Source organism: Clarias gariepinus, chromosome 19, assembly GCF_024256425.1.
Source record: "Clarias gariepinus isolate MV-2021 ecotype Netherlands chromosome 19, CGAR_prim_01v2, whole genome shotgun sequence".
Lineage (NCBI taxonomy): Eukaryota > Metazoa > Chordata > Actinopteri > Siluriformes > Clariidae > Clarias > Clarias gariepinus.
In genome coordinates, this window is record NC_071118.1 from 23338737 (window position 1) to 23355897 (window position 17161).

General features: G+C 36.4%; 1 protein-coding gene across 1 annotated transcript in view; it reads right to left on the bottom strand.

Moving 5' to 3' along the window:
- Nucleotides 1-13142: 13142 nt before the first annotated feature.
- Nucleotides 13143-17161, bottom strand: part of whrna (whirlin a) — a 138635-nt gene continuing 134616 nt past the window's right edge. Inside the window, exon 12 of the mRNA XM_053479239.1 lies at nucleotides 13143-14820. Within this exon, the coding sequence (XP_053335214.1) occupies nucleotides 14638-14820 (183 nt within the window). The 3' untranslated portion in view covers nucleotides 13143-14637. The remainder of the gene's footprint in view (nucleotides 14821-17161) is intronic.

Here is a 17161-nt window from a genome sequence, read left to right on the forward strand (position 1 = left end):
GGCATCACTTAATCCCTTACACAACAATAATAGGTATTGCAAAATACCTCTTTAGCCACATTTCTGTCATCCACATCAGATGCTGTTAACAAATGACTACAGATTTTATGAAACCAAGTGCATTACCACTAACGCAATGCTTATAAGAAGAAATGAGGCTTAAACTGATTTTTATTCCAGCACAGCCTATAGATTCATGCTGCACAGAGCAAAACATCCACTTTTTTTTTTTTTTTTGCTGTAACTTACATCAATCATCAGTGAATATGATGTAGAATATAAAATGTGAGTGGCAAGTACATGGGACAAAGGGGCAGTGGTAGCCCAGAGGGTTAAGGTACTGAGTTACTGTTTGAAAGGTTGGCGGTTCAAACCCCAGCTCTTCTAGGCTGCCGTTGTTGGATCCTTGAGCAAAGCCCTTTACCCAACTGCCTTCAGGGGCGCCATATTATGACTGACCTCAGCTATACTGGATTTATTTATTTATTTATTTATTTATTTATTTAAAGTTTTGATGGAATGGTTGCAAAGTTTTTGTGTGTGACAAAATTAAGTTTCAGCTGAGGTGTATTCGTGTCTTGGACCAGGTGATAACAGGGTATACCGGTCCCCTTCCGCGCTGACTAGGATAAAATACATACTGAATGTGAATGAAAGAATAGATTTTAAAAAATCATAAATAATATTAATAGTAATAATAATTCTTATTATTATGAGACCCTGTGATGTAGTGCATATATCAACAGTAGAATTATTAATAAATATTACATTTCAGCTCTTCCATTTTATTTAACAACCAGCTGGCATTGGTAATAACTAGTTACAATAAACCCTACTGAAAAATCCAGACTGGTCTGACTGGTTATCACTGAACTTGTGGATTAACTGGTAAAGCACTGGTAGAAAAAGATAACAGTATAAGGAATACCACTACTAATGGATAATAATAACAATAATAATAATAATAATAATAATACATGAAAAAAATTATTAGCATTATTTAAATACTGAATACTGCTATATGCTAAATATTCTAACAGTAACCCATTGAGTTGAATAAAAAGGCATAAAGTTGAAAATGACTAACTAGCATCTTTAATTCTTCAAAAACTAAATCTATAAACTTTCAACAGAAAAACAGATAAGAATCTTATAATAGTACCCAAATTCTACAGGAAAGAAAATCTATAGTAACGGTTTGGTGATGGACTAGACCTCCGGCGATCACACAATTGCTGCAAATGACCGAGTCTGTAAACGTACTGTAGAGAAAACCTCTCATCCATCAAAAACTGGGCAACCACTTACTGGCAAGAACAATAACGTGTGTAACTTGTGGATATTTTGTGAAGTCTTAATAACTGGAAAAGGAACAACAATAGAACATGCGTGTGTTCTTAAAAAGTCACTTGTGGTCTAAATAATCATAAAAAAATAATAAATCTGTGAAATATCAGAGTCAGAACAGATTCCTGGTGCAGGTCTAGAGATCTACAGAGTCAGAACCGAGCAGCATCTTAAAGCAAAGCTCCTATAGAGTCCAACTGAACTTCTTAAAGCTCTATAGAGCTCGTTCAGCGTGTTGATCAGACAAATCTACACAGTAAACCTGTATAGAAATGTACTTCCATTGATAACACACACTGCAACACCACACCAGCAAGGGTAAGAACATTATACACCAACCATGCAATAAATCAAAACACTTCACAAAAGATGTGGAACTTTTGGAAAGCTTAACTCACCCCTAATTTACATCATGCATCCAGAACTAAAGACACACATTTGCTTGTTTGTTTGTTTAAAGTCTTGTTTCAGATGCACTATTCTGCAAATCAGTGAAGTTGACACCGAGGCCTCTCCGTTACCTAGAGAACAACAACACACACAAGCAGACTCCCTCCCACCATCACCAAGCGACCACACACACTTTCCCTCTCTCTCCCACACACACACACACAGACCAAGCGCGTGACCACTCATGCGCACTTTCGCTTTTCTTTTTAACTTTTTAACGGAACGTAAAGTCTCCGTATTCTCTACACCCGACTGCTTTTCACTGGGTTTTATTTTCAGGAAGTGACGTTCATGTTTAAATCCGTACACAAATGATAGAATTCACACTTAAACCTTTATCTGAACTGCGGGACACGCCACTGAGCTGAGCCGCATCTTACGTTTATTTACATGTCAATAAAAACCGTTGACGCTGAGGCGAAATGCGATTGGCTGCCACTTTTAAATTTAAAAAAAAAAAAGGGGGCGGGGAATTCTAAATCCGTTACTATAACAGGCGTCGTTTTTTACATTTAAAAATATATATTTTTAATTAATTTATATTGTGTTCAATTAAAAACAATCTTATTTTGTGTGTTTATTTAGATTTTTGTGCTTTTAAAGCAAAAAACGAGCGTTCGTAGACACTTACAGTCTGCGTTACCCCTGATGAACACAAGATGGCGACATTTTCTTCTTTTTTTTTATTTAGTTTCTTCTTATCTGTGGGATACACACACTACATGTGTACTGTATAGACACAATTATTTTTTAGTCAAACCTACAATGATATTGTATCCAAATATTTATACTGGATTATGAAGTTGGTCCCCCTCCCAAACCATGTCTTTATAGGTCTAGCTTTGTGCAAAAACTATAAACTGTTAAACTATTCCTGGAATTTTTACAAGTAATTCTGAGGTTATTCTAAATAAACCACAAACAAAGTAATATGTTTCAAATAATTTTCTTGTAGCACTTTCCTCTGTCCCATACCTGACTGAGAGGGGTAATTATACAGCTCATGATACGGGTCTTTGTCTTCTCTGGTGTGAATTACAGCATCATTCATGATCATTCACGCCTCCTCGCATACGGCCTTTCTAAACAAAGAGTGTCCGAGAGAATTTTAATGAATGTATTGTTTTCTGTAAATGAGCGAGCGAGATGATTGTCACATCATTCTGAAGTAAAAACAACAAGATCCAGGTCACAAAAGTCTTGTACACAAATGTCATGAATGTGTTTTGTTGTCTTGTTTTAGTGAGTGCTTGTTTTAATCACGCATAACTGTTTTTTTCTCCAACATAAAGCTTGTACGTACATGCTGCTCATATTTTACTGTTGCCCAGTTTGTGCTAAATACAATGTTATTAGACTTTAGACATTTATATGTTTATACAGTAAGTAACTGAAAAATACACATGTATATGTCAGGACATGTCAGAATCTCTTCAGGGCTCCAAAAGACCTTCAGACTCTAAGTCTAAGTGTTCAGATGTCTTGGTATGCTGGAGAATTAAGATTAGGGATACGGGACCTGATTAATACACCTGAATTCGTAATGAACAGGTTCGGAGGGCGAGACCAAAACCTACCTCTGCTGCAGACGAGAAGTTCATTTAGAGTTATCAGCCTGAAAAATGACCAATTAACAGCAGCTCAGATTAGAGGCGTTATGAAGTCTTTACAGAGCAGAAGTAGCAGAAACATCTCACTATTAAATGTTTAAAGGAGATTAATGCATTTTTTGGACGCCTTTAGCATTCCTTTACAATGTAGAAAGAAATAAAAATCAGGAACCATCATGGAGTTAGAAAGTGTTCTAATACTTTTGAACGGTAGTGTAGATCTACTAGCTATTGAAACATGGGAGTACTTGGTATTTCCCACATTTTTGTTAAATAAATAGTAGCACAGAAAAAATTTTCTATGTTGTTGAGCTTGTAATTACGCAATGCTAAAACCAGCTACAATCAGATGATGTTTAATGTTTATTCCCCCTGTTTAAAGTCCCTGTGAGGCTGCATTTGTTTAAATGTGAAAAAGAATTTTAAGTGCACAATAAAAATAGTTTGGATTTAAAAGCTTTAAAGGCTGTTATTATCAAAGAACATGGACATGTGGGCTGCTGGGCCCACATGTGCTATTGCTTAACAAAAGAAAAAATAATTAAAATCACCTAAATTGTATTTCAAAATAATATCCATGAAAATAGATTTGAGATACAGTAGGGCGAAAAGGTATTTAGTCAGCCACCAATTGTGTAAGTTCTCCCACTTTAAAAGATGAGAGAGGCCTGTAATTTTTTATCATAGGTATACCTCAACTAAGAGACAAAATAAGGGAAAAAATCCAGAAAATCACATTGTAGGATTTTTAGAATTTAATTGCAAATTATGGTGGAAAATAAGTATTTGGTAAACAAAATTTCATCTCAATACTTTGTTATATACCCTTTGTTGGCATGACAGAGGTCAAACGTTTTCCTGTAAGTTTTCACACACTGTCGCTGGTATTTTGGCCCATTCTTCCATGCAGATCTCCTCTAGAGCAGTGATGCTGTCGCTGGGCAACACAGACTTTTAACTTCCTCCAAAGAGTTTCTATGGGGTTAAGATCTAGAGACTGGCTAGGCCATTCCAGGACCTTGAAATGCTTCAATGCTGAAAGACCCAGCCACGTTTCATCTTCAATGCCCTTGCTGCTTGAAGGAGGTTTTTACCCAAAATCTCACCATACATGGCCCCATGCATTCTTTCCTTTACATGGATGGGTCGTCCAGGTCCCTTTGCAGATAAACAGCCCCAAAGCATGATGTTTCCACCCCCATGCTTCACAGTAGGTATGGTGGTCTTTGGATGCAACTCAGCATTCTTTCTTCTCCAAACACTAAGTTCTATTTTGGTTTTATCTGACCACATTACATTCTTCCAATCATCTTTTGGATCATCCAAATGCTCTCTAGCAAACTTCAGACGGGCCTGGACATCTACTGGCTTAAGCAGGAGGACACGTCTGGCACTGCAGGATTTGAGTCCCTGGCGGCGCAGTGTGTTACTGATGGTACTGATGCCTGTTACTTTGGTCCCAGCTCTCTGCAGGTCATTTACTAGGTCCCTCCGTGTGGTTCTGGGATTTTTGCTCACAGTTCTTGTGATCATTTTGACTCCACTGGGTGAGATCTTGCATGGAGCCCCAGATCAAGAGAGATAATCAGTGGTCTTGTATGTCTTCCATTTTTGAATAATTGCTCCCACATTTGATTTCTTAACATCAAGCTGCTTACCTATTGCAGATTCAGTCTTCCCAGCCTGGTGCAGGTCTACAATTTTGTTTCTGGTGTCCTTTGACAGCTCTTTGGTTTCGGCCATAGTGGAGTTTGGAGTGTGACTGTTTGAGGTTGTGGACAGGTGTCTTTTAGACTGATAACAGATGCCATTAATACAGGTAACGAGTGGAGGACAGAGGAGCCTCTTAAAGAAGAAGTTACAGGTCTGTAAGAGCCAGAAATCTTGCTTGTTTGTAGGTGATCAAATACTTATTTTCCACCATACTTTGCTAATAATGTGATTTTCTGGTATTCATAGTTGAGGTATAGGCATAGTTGAGGTATACCTATGATAAAAATTACAGGCCTTTCTCATCTTTTTAAGTGGGAGAACTTGCACAATTGGTGGCGAACTAAATACTTTTTTGCCCCACTGTAATACCAAAAATACCGTTATATGACAAAAGATAGACAAAGTTATCGTGCACCATAGGATGATGAGAAGTTGGTGACCATAGCAACAGCTTGATCTATCAGACAGCACCAGACCAGTATTGCCCTTTTGGCTTGTTTCAAATTTGCGCATTAGAATGCAAACACAAGGAGGTGTATTGTTTTGCTTACAGTTAGGTTGATTTGGTCTGTTGATCAGACTGCTAGTGGCTTCCTAGATTAATACGGTAGGTTGAGATAATAGAAGAAGGACATTTATTTGAAAATTGTCAGTAACCCAAGGGAAATATCAGGAGAGAACATCAAATAAGAGCATGGAAATAAGCCAACAGACTGGCAATGTGGTCTATATATAACACTTTCCCTGTGTAATCGAATCTGATATATCTAAAAGAGGCACTTAATGGGATAGGGCCTGAAGAATAAAAGAATGACTGAAAAGTTATTTACTTCTTTGAATTACCCTGATAAGCCACAAACTGCCCTCCTCATCTCCATGAAAGATATGAATTTCATTTCAATATGCAGGTTAATATTTAGAAAATTGAGGTTCGTCTGTGGTTTTTAGACATTTCACTGTACGTCACATCCATTTAACAATGAGACTATTACAGTAAGTAAATCATGGCTGGGTGTAATGCTCCAGGGGGAAACAAAACAACTATCCTGTAGTGTTATGTGGTGTAAATTCCTCATTCAAGCCTCTCAGTAGGTTTTTTTTCTTTTATTCAAAAGGAATTTACTATTTTCAATTTAATAATTAATTTAATTAAATAATTCAAAAATGTTTACAATATCAAAAACAATATAGTTAAAAAATATTTATATTTAGATTGGATCGGGATTATGTTTTAAGACAATCTGACATCTTACCCATCCCTTGTTGGGCCAATGTTCCCGATCGCAAGCATGATTTAGTAATACATTACACAGTAAATCTCTTAAAATAATAATAATAATAAAAAATTCCATTAAAACCCCATAAGTCTTTACTAAATGGTTGATGATCAACCAACAACCAATTAACCAATAATGTCGAGTTGGTTGTTGGTTGATCAGCTGTTGAGCTGCCGTAATTAAAAAAAAATGTCACGTTTATGGAAAAAAGAATAGGATTTTCTGCTTCGTGTTGTTTTTTAGGTATAAAAATATCCCCTCATGAATCACAGCGGAACGGAAAAGGTGAAGAGAGGCCAGGCCTCATTTGGCGAAGGTCATTGCTCTACAGAAATATTTTTAGATAAGAGAGAGGAAGACAGAAGTGCACAGAAATGTTCCACACACCATGGTCAGAAAGGGTCTCCGAACGTAGTACAAGCTTCAAGATTTGTACCGTATTTATCTGCACTCATTGTGACATGTTATTAATTATATAATTTAAAGGAATGACAGAATCTCCAGGTTTACCACATCATCAGATGCCAAGATTCATCAGGATCGTATTGTGAAAGACTGGTTCAGGGAGCATGAGACAACATTTTTACACATGAATTGGCCGCCACTGAGTCAAGACCTCAAAACAATTGAAAATCTTTGGGGTGTGCTGGAGAAGGCTTTATGTAGCGGTGTGACTCTCACATAATCAATACAAGATATTGGAGAGAAATGAATGTTGTGACATTGCACAAGCTTATTAAACAAGACCATTGCCGTAATCAAAGCAACAAGTGGTCCAATGAAATATTAGTGTTTGGAATTCTTTTCAGGCAGAGTATTCTATCTACTTAGTTACTGTATCAAACATGCTTTGTGGATGAAGACTGAATAATCATACAGTTTTTCTTTTCCGATTACTTCTCAGTCACAGATAATGTCAGCACCGCATTGTGATCTTATAGTAAGTTCTCTGTGAAATAATGAATGAATTCAGTGCAGCTGTTTCCTCTACAGTTTATCTTTATTGTAAAATTAAACACATTTTCTGTATAAATAGCAGGGCTGTGTACAATGCTTTTTTTTTTTTTATAAATTAAACTGTACAAGAGGCAGGCAACATGACAGATTGGCAAATGAAGACAGTGGGGAGGGGGGGAGGATTATACAGAATGGTAGGAAATGGTCATGAAAATAAAAAAACAAACAAAAAAAAAAACAGTGCGCTTTTAATTTTTCGATCTTCCATCAGTGTGGTATGCAAGGAAGTATGGGTTTAAAAAAATATTAATAAAATACACAAAAAAGTGATATAAATATATTTAATGCTTTCGATCTGCTTATACTCTTAAATTCTCTGTCAGAAAACTTTGGTTTGATCACAGGGTTTGATAATTCTATCAAATAAATATTTATTAGATTCAGATATACTGATTGATTTGATCAGATCAATAAGTGCTCTTTGGGTTTTGTCATCCTGGTTAAATAAGGGACGGCAGAAACTTAAAATTGTTAAAAAATATTCTAGGCAAAGGTAAATAAAATAATAAATGCTGGAATGGGCAAGATTGGTCATATTTTCTGCAGAAATGTGTAGGATTGTGTAGAATGTGTAAGACTTTCTTGGCCAGAATTACTTTTGGAATGGGTTAGGATTGGTCCAACTTTTTGAGGCAGCAGGAAGTTCCTTTGGGTGTAATTTAGTATAAAGCAAACTTTTTGAAAAATCGCTTGGGACGGGGTAAGAATTGGTCAAAGTTTTAAGGAAATTGGTAGAATTGGTCAGAAATCATTTTGGCATTGATTGTGATTGGTTAAACTTTCTGAAAAAGTGAGTAGAACTGCTCGCAGGAAGGTGGGTTAGGATTGGTTATACTGTCTGAGAAGGTGCATGGGATTGGTCAGAATTCATTTGGGTGGTGAGTTGGAATTAGATAACATTTTCTACAGAAGATTACAGGATTGGTTAGAATTCCTTTTACAGTGGGTGGGATTTGCCAAACTTTCTGAGATAGGATTAGGCAGAGTTCATTGGGGTGGACTTGGGATTGGTCTCGATTTCTGAGTACGTGTTTAGTATTGGTTGGTTAAAATTCCTTAGGTTGAGATTGATAAAAATTTTATGATTAAGTAGTTCGGATTGGCCAGTTCCTTTGGCAGTTGGTTGGGTTTAGTCATATGTACTAAGGAAGTGGGTCGGATTGGTCAGAATTCCTTTGGGAGAAAAAAGTTCCATACACACCTCTAATGCAAGGTGTAGAATTATAAAAGTGTAGTAATAATTAGGACTTTCCCTACTTAAAATCCAATATCTGATTGGCTCATGGCTGACAGCCAACATTACTTTCAGTAACTAATTTAATTAAAATCTAAGTGTACCCAGTTCAATACTGGAGATGCATATTGATATTTTAGAAGTATACTGATATTTTATGCGTTTTCTAAACTAACGCAGTTCAAAAAACGCACAGCATTACTAGCTTTGATGTTAATGTTGACCAATGCTTCAGTTCCAGATAAATCCATAACAATCCAGTGTGTTAAACGGAAATGGTCCACCCTAATGTTTGAGAGCACTGAGAGCAAAAATCAATATGCTAAGCAAAGCATAGTGAGAAAGTAAAAGAGCAAGAAATAGAAAAAGAAACATCGATAAGACAACTGTCAATAAAAAAAAAACACTGAATTCTGCTTGTAAATATTGCACTACAGTGAAATATTAAAATTTTGTGTAGTTACTCCACTGGGTTCCGATGCCTCCAGGTTCCACGATCCTTTTCAAACCCTACAAACACCTCAGGCAAAATCTTCTAACATTTCTGCCTTAGTGTGTAAAGAGCGTATAAATTGTAGTACGAGCACTCAGACTGTCAATATAAAAAGAAAGCGCAAGTAGGACTTTTGTGTGTATGTGTATGTGTGTGTGTGTGTGAGCAGATCAGCCATATTATTTTTTCATCCAACCTCTTTTCGGTCCTGTGCAAAGCCACAGGTGAAGCCTTCAGATGTGCACTGCACACAGCTGGACTGAAAAATCCTTGGGTCTGTGTTACTTGTGTTTAAAAACTGAGTAGCACTGCATGCTCAGGAGGATACACAGAGTTAAGAGTGACTCTCTGAATGCTAAGCATTGATGCTATCTGACAGACAGGTCGATTCAGAAATAGGATTAAAGTGAAGGAAACGAACTAGCCAAAGCCCAATTTATGTCACCATAATCAGCAGTGTATTTAAAAGGAGTCTGATTCTCAAGTGGATATTGATGAGAACTCATTTTAGCAGTTTATTTGATGAGCTTTTACACCTGGGATATGTTATGTTATGTTAATAACCAAACCGAAACCAAACTGAAAAAGAAAGAAAGAAATGACTCAATGAATAAATGAATAAATAAACAAAACATTCCCAGTTGTTTAATAGCAAATAACTATAAAAAGACACAAAATGTATAGAAATACATAAATAAATAACTATATCTCGATTTTATTCCTATTAATATAAATAAGTTTTGGCTTGTTTAATAATTGGTTTACCTGTTTACCTTCATAACTGAATTGTTGTTGTATAGACAGTTATGGATACAGGCTTACCTAAGAATAACCCTCAACTTCATGAAATCCACTTCTGGTTCACCACACACACACACACACACCTGAGATCAATCACTTCCATGTATATAGGAAAAAACATAAGGAAAAAAACCCATATTATAAAATACCAGAGATTCAGTCACTAGTCTTGCTTTTTTTTTTTCTTTTCCCCGATTTTCTCCCCAATCTAGTCGTGGCCAATTACTCCCCATCACTGGGAGGCTCCCACACACATCAAGGCTACTACAACCACTCAGTCGATCTTTTCGAACTGCTCGCTCACGCACCGTTAGGGGCGGAGTAACACACTCGGAGGAAAGCGCTAGCCGCTCCTTCCGTGTGCGCGAGCTCACAGACGCCCCTGATTGGCTGTAGAGCCGTGATTAATGTGGGAGCGCAGGTACCTCTCATCCCTCCCCCCTGAGAGAGCTCGGCCAATCAGCTCTCTCTGTGCCTCCGGCTGTGAGAGGAAAACAGCATCACCCGGGGTCGAACCAGTGATCTCCAGATGATAGGGCGAGCGCTTTACCACTGCGCCACTCAGAGGCTAGCTATTGATTTCTAAACATTCTTTACAACATAATATTCATTTCTAGTAATTGAATTTTTTGGTCTCTCATGACTTTCTCTACTTGTTTGGGTTCGTTTTCCTCCGTGTTATGCCCTGGAAGGTAATTATGAAATGATGCTTCTCGTGTGTTATACTCTACATTTGCTTTCTACCTCCTGTGCTACGGAATTATAGCTATATTTTGTTAATAAAATATATAAACAATTCTGATTAAAGAATGCACGATAAATCCTTTGATGATGAATTGTGCTATGATTTTGAAAAATATATAAATGATTTTAACTAGGACACTAATTTTTCTGGTCAGTGTAATAAAAATCATATTACACAAATCCCTTTTCAATCCTATAAAAATGCTAAATAAATGAAATAAACAGCTAAGTAAATAAATAAATAAAGATAAGATGCTAATGACCAATCATTATTTAATTAATTTTTCCTTACAGAAAATGTATTAACCAATTATGCTAATTGACTTATTAATTAATTATTAGGAATTACTGATAATCAATTACTTATGGTTTCAACTATTTTCAACCCCAATATCAACATATTTGATATTTACTCAAATGTTCTGCACCAACATATTTTAAACTTACCCACCTCTAGCTTAAATCTATTTAAGTAAAATTTAAATATAATAATAAGTTTTTTTTTTTTTTTTAAACTTTGACCATTTCTTGTGTAAAGTTTGTGCTTTTCAAGGTAGCCTATACTTAAGTATCATTATAGACAGTAGCCTAAACTGGGAAAAAATGCTTTCCTATAATAATATTTAAATACAAAAAATAATAAAACAACTGAAATGAATAAATAAAATAAAGTAAAAAAAAATCTATTTTAATGTAGTATCATGATTTAAAACCAAATTTTGATCATGTATAATCTCTGTTTTTAAACCTATATCATATATGTCAAAAAATATTATTGTTAATGGTATATAACATTATTGATGTTGCTGTATGGCATTAACTAAACAAAACAAAAATTAGCACAGAAAATTCCAAAGAATTCACAGAAAAACCAAAGATATAGGAAAATATTAAATTAGTAATTGATTGACAGAAATCAAACATACAAACAAACATGTAAATCAATAAATGTACAGAAAAACTTAATAACAGGTATGTTAATTATTACAGAAAATTGATCAATAAATAAACACTGACAGATTACACAAAATTAAATCAGTCAATATGAACAATACACCAAAAAAATTCAATGAAAAGTATTAATATATACATCTGGTTTTGTTCTTCTATTCTTAAAAATGTTTAATATTTTATTTTTCACTGAATCATTTAGTCATTAGTTTATATATATTTTCATATTGGCAGATCTGGTTCTTGATCTCACACACACAAACACACCGAAAAGACTAGAATCCTTCTCTCTAATTTTCTTCTGCTCTTCCATGTTTATGTAACCTGAGTGACACATCAAGACTCAGCCCTGCTACATCTCCTTTTCTCTTTTCACACTCTGCAACTTTTCATTAGTTACACTGACTGCACAGCTCCCCTCCTGTCCTCGGCCTGATGAGCTTGTCTTGTTTCAGATCGTACTATCATAATTAGATAAAGTACCTCTTCATTTTTCTTTTGGATCACGAGTTCTCTGGATGAAAAAAATAAGTTGGCTACAGATGTAGTGTGAGTCGCTTTTGGGATTTATTTTTGGTCCTTTTTCTCTGTCTGTCACTTCTTTCTCATGGTAACAGTATGAACAGTGTGTTCTGTCCTAGGATTTTATTGTCATAGCCTATAAGTAATTATTACAAAAAGAGAAAAAAGAAAAACAAGAAAGGAGCCATGCTGACAAGCAATAAAAGTGTAATTATGAGATTGTCATTTCTGCACACTTTACAGGAAACTGAAGTGAGCAGATGAACAGGTGTTTTGTCCAATTCCATCAACAGTATTTAGCATTTGTTTGAGCAGGAATGTTAGAGCTTGATTCTGTTCACATTTATGTCGTGGCATATTAATAATTTTGTTAAACATGAGTAAATTAATTTCTGTTTTTACCCAGTTGCTATTTTTCTCTTCAGATTTTTACATTTTGTGGAAGTGGGATTTCTGAACCCAAGGTTTGAACCTGGGACCTCTTTTATTATTGCCTCATGGCACAACCGGTATTTAACAAGCGAATAATAAATAAAAACATCATGTCAAGTCTCAAAACATAATGTGAATGTTTAGTACAATGCAAAAATCTTAAGCCACGTCTCAGTTCTTCTTATTTAATTAAATAACATAAATTATGCACACAAATTTTTACTGTATATTGTGATATCCTGAATGGTGTTAAAAATTGGGTGTTTGTGTAACAACCTCATTTCCCCTTTCGTCTGTTCCAACAAACCAGCAGTCAGCATCACCAATATACTTATCACCAGCCTGATCATCTGTCATCATCTGCACCTGTTTCTTACTGGTTCATGCCTTTAGTTAGATGGTTTCATGCCAAAAGATTAGAGCCAGAAAAGTCCTTCAGGAAGCCTGGAGAAATATTCCTCAAGACTGCATTAAAAATACAACAAAGCCTGTCTTTTTAGAAGTAATCTAAATCCTGAAATATCAGTAATAAGGTAAGATCTTATCTTACCAGGTCCATCGCCTCCAGAGCGTTGATGCTCTGCCAATTTTCTTGTCCACCATGTAGAAATTATTTTCCAACAGTAAGATAATTATCCCACTAATCAGTGCAATGTTTTATACCTGCTTGGATAAACTGAATACCGGCATTCTGATATTAACCTTGATATGCTTTATGGATCACGTGGCAATCAAGTTCACAGTAGAACGAAAAAGCAGATGTATGGTAATCTCTTGTTTTGCACTTTTCGATTACATTGCAATGCACTATTGTTTTGGTCCTCTCTTCATCTGTTCCTGCCATTTTTTAAAAATCAAATGTGTGCACCTATTCTAGGTTTAACCTTTAAATAACTACTCTACGATCTTGTTCCTTCAACTCAAGCATGAAATCGACTGCCATTCTGTCGTAGTAAGCCAAAGACTTGTTTTCCTGTTCCGCGTTTATGATTTTCTGGTTTTATCCTGGCTTGTTGCTGTCTATCTGTGTTCTGATCCAAGTAATGGATACTGATCTATAGATTGCCCTAAACAAAGGATGCACTGCTTTTACACACTTGTGTCCCTATCGTACTGTATATAACTGGATTTTACATTTTTTTAAATCAGGAAGAGGCATAGTTATGAAATTAATGTTAAACATGTATAGCTACTGTATGAACAACTCAGATGTGGCTTCTAAATGCGAATCTGTTAGCAAATAATTAGGATACAACAAAATGGTGTAATCAAATTCTAATAAAATAATGGTTTCATTAAAGGTACTGCCATTATGGAGAAGACGGATTAGGTGATGCATAAACACTATGTCCTTGAGGTTCACACACATAAAGGAATATTCACAGAACTGTACAAAAGACAGGAGACACATCTGTTCTAAGTGCTGCCATCTAGGCACGTCATGTCTACTACTAAATACCAATGTTAAGCTTTTTCGTTAAATCTAACTATATTTGATTGAGATTTGATCCCTTTGTCCTGAGCCTTATGGCTTTGAAAGGAAAGAAAAGGAGCGTATTTAACTAAATGTCTAACCATATTTCTTGATAATACATTTATTTAAATTACTGTCTGTGCAGATAGTCCTGAATTCTCATACAGTAACATATATAATGCCAGCATCTTGGGTTTGTGTCATGATCACAAAAATAGTGACACAAAGTGCATACTTTTATAAAATTAGACATCTGAGATAAAGATGATGTAATGGTTAAAGATGCAAATTCCAACATGGGAAATGAGCGCATAGTTGTGACACAGACACTGAATCGAATTTGTTTCATGACTAGGGAATGATCTGTGTAAGAAGGACTCAAGTAAAGACAGATGTCATCCAAAGATACGATTGTGATCAGACTGAGCAGTGCCAGTTCAACATGTTCAGAATGATAAAACTAGGTGGACTTATACAGTGTCTGATAAGAGAATTTCAGTTTGCTCGGGACTAGTGGCATCCTTGTGCCAAAAGTGTTTACAGTTGTCGTCCTCTTTAACGCCTGAGAGGTCTTACAACGCCACATTGAACTCCGTAATGAGGAAGTCAATGTAGTCCTTCTCTTTGGTCTTAAAAGCCTCAGCGATGAGGCAGGCTGCTTCTCGATGCTCTCGTCCCCTCAGAGAAATCCCATTCACCTCCAGAATCACCTGGCCCACCTTCAGCTGCCTGCAGTTATGAGCTGAGCCTCCTCTCTGAAAAGCAGAGAGAACTGTTTTACATGAATACAAAAGCTATTAATAATTAGCATAAAAATGCGCAGGCATACGAGAAGACAGGCGGTGCTAGAAAATGGGGTTTAAACATTAGTAATGGAAATCACTATAGGCTGATGAATCCCTGTGACTTGGGACAAAACAGAAATGGTAAAAAAAAACAACAAAAGTCCTCAGCACTATCTTGTCTGCAGCTGCTGTTTTTGCTTTACCCATTTCCATTGCTGATGAACCGCCCATGGCCAGGGAATTAAAATCTACTCCTGGCTGCCTGGCTATCTGTCTCGTCCTCTTGAGCATCTCACTCTCTCTTTCTGCTTCCCTTGCTTCATTAAAAGCTCTTTCCGTCTGCATGTCTCTCCATTGAGCTTTTTATTCGATGTATTCATTTGTAGCCAAGCCAGCCTTAATGAAAACTTTTTTTTTTTCATCGCACATTAGGCACTAAGAGCTCCAGCCTTCGCTCCAACTCATGATACATGCAATCACCTCACAACACGAAGCCCTGCTGCTGATCTCCAAACACTTGCACACACTATCACTGTCCCAGACACCTCACTTCTCCCACAGTAACCTCATTTAGACTTATATAACCATGTTTATAGTCAGCATGGATTCATGGTATAACAGACATTAGAGCCGGTATCACAAGCTTTCCTTACGGGTTTTTTAATAACTTCAAGGTGTTCAAATACATTACTCACATTAATGTGTAGATGAAAGAATAAAGCTTACAAATTTGCTACAGTTGTTATGCTACAATACTGTATACTCTCTACTATAACTGTGGTGAGCAGAAAAGCACTTCACAGAAGACCACATCAAGTTCCTCTGAGGCTACACTGGGCACTGACTCACTGAAACTGATGGCTAAATGAGTTTTGACATCTGAATCTGCAACATGCAGATGGTGGGGTCTGAATTTGGCATCAATAGAATGAATCCATGGATCCAAACCTGCCTTGTATTAAAGGTCCAGGCTGCTGTTGGTTATGTAATGGTATGAGATTGTTTGTATGAGAATGCTTTCTTGCACACTGGCCTCTTAATACCCATCAAGCATCGTCTGTGGTATCTGAGTATTGCTGTTGGCCATGGTCATCCCTTTTAGACTACAATTTACATATCTTAAAAGTGCTACATCCAGCATAACAATGTGTTATGTTACAAAGCACGATGCCATCTCAAATGGGCTGCATGAACATTACAATGAGTTCTGTGTAATTCATTGGCCTCGACGGACCCAAGATCTGAATTCAACGGCGCACCTTTGGGATGTGGCAGACCTTGAGATTCGCAGCTCGAATGTTCAGCTGCCAAATCTGCAGCAATTACACGATGCAACCATCTCGACATGGACCAGAATCTTAACAGAATGATTCCAGTTCCTTGTGCAATTCACACCATGTTGATTTGAGGCAATTGAAAGTGTGTGTGTGTGTGTGTGGGGGGGGGGGGGTACTCAGTGTTTATCCAATGTTAAATACACAGCCACATTCCCAATTTCAAGCCACAGGTAATAAACACTATATATATTTTTTATTTTTCACTAGCAATGAGTCATTAGCACAGAAAACAGCAACCTAAACAGCAGCTCACAGCTAAGCAGCATATCATCAAACCTCCAACAGGTCGATTAAAGCTTGCGACTCAGCAAGATTGCAGATAAAAGTAAATTAACTCAACAGACTGAACAAAACTCATTCAAGCCTTTTTTTTTAATTAATTATTTCCCACTAAGTAATCTTGTAGAATGTAAAAACAGCAGTGTTAGTGTTATTTTGTTTGCAGCTATTTAATTTGTTAGTTTATACTGTAGGTCGAACATAGCTGCTTTATGCCACATTAAAAAGAGAAAATTCTCAGATGATTTAGTTTCGAAAAGCGACTTTTCTAAACTGCAAGTGCCTTTCAAATAGAAGCATAAGTGGACCTTCACTGTCTGATACCCCATGTGGTTCTTTTGTCTCTATTTCCCCGAGTCAAGCTGCCCTTGCCTTCTCATTACGTTATTATGTGACAGACGGCAGGGAGCTCATAATTGAACCTCTATATTCTGCCTTTTAAATTCTGTAGGAGTTTAGGAGACATTTCTAAAATGATATAATCAAAAGACATGCTTTTTAGCTGCCCAGTCTAGAGAATTAAAGCAGAAGTCATTTAAATGACAATAATTCCTGAAATGTTCTCTTACTGTATGTGTCTTGAGTGGGGGGAAGAAAGCTATTGTAACTAAAATGAATAGTACTAACATTGAGGCACATGCAAGTTTCTCTCGTACTGTATGTTACTGTATGCTTTTATTTAATGCTATAATGTT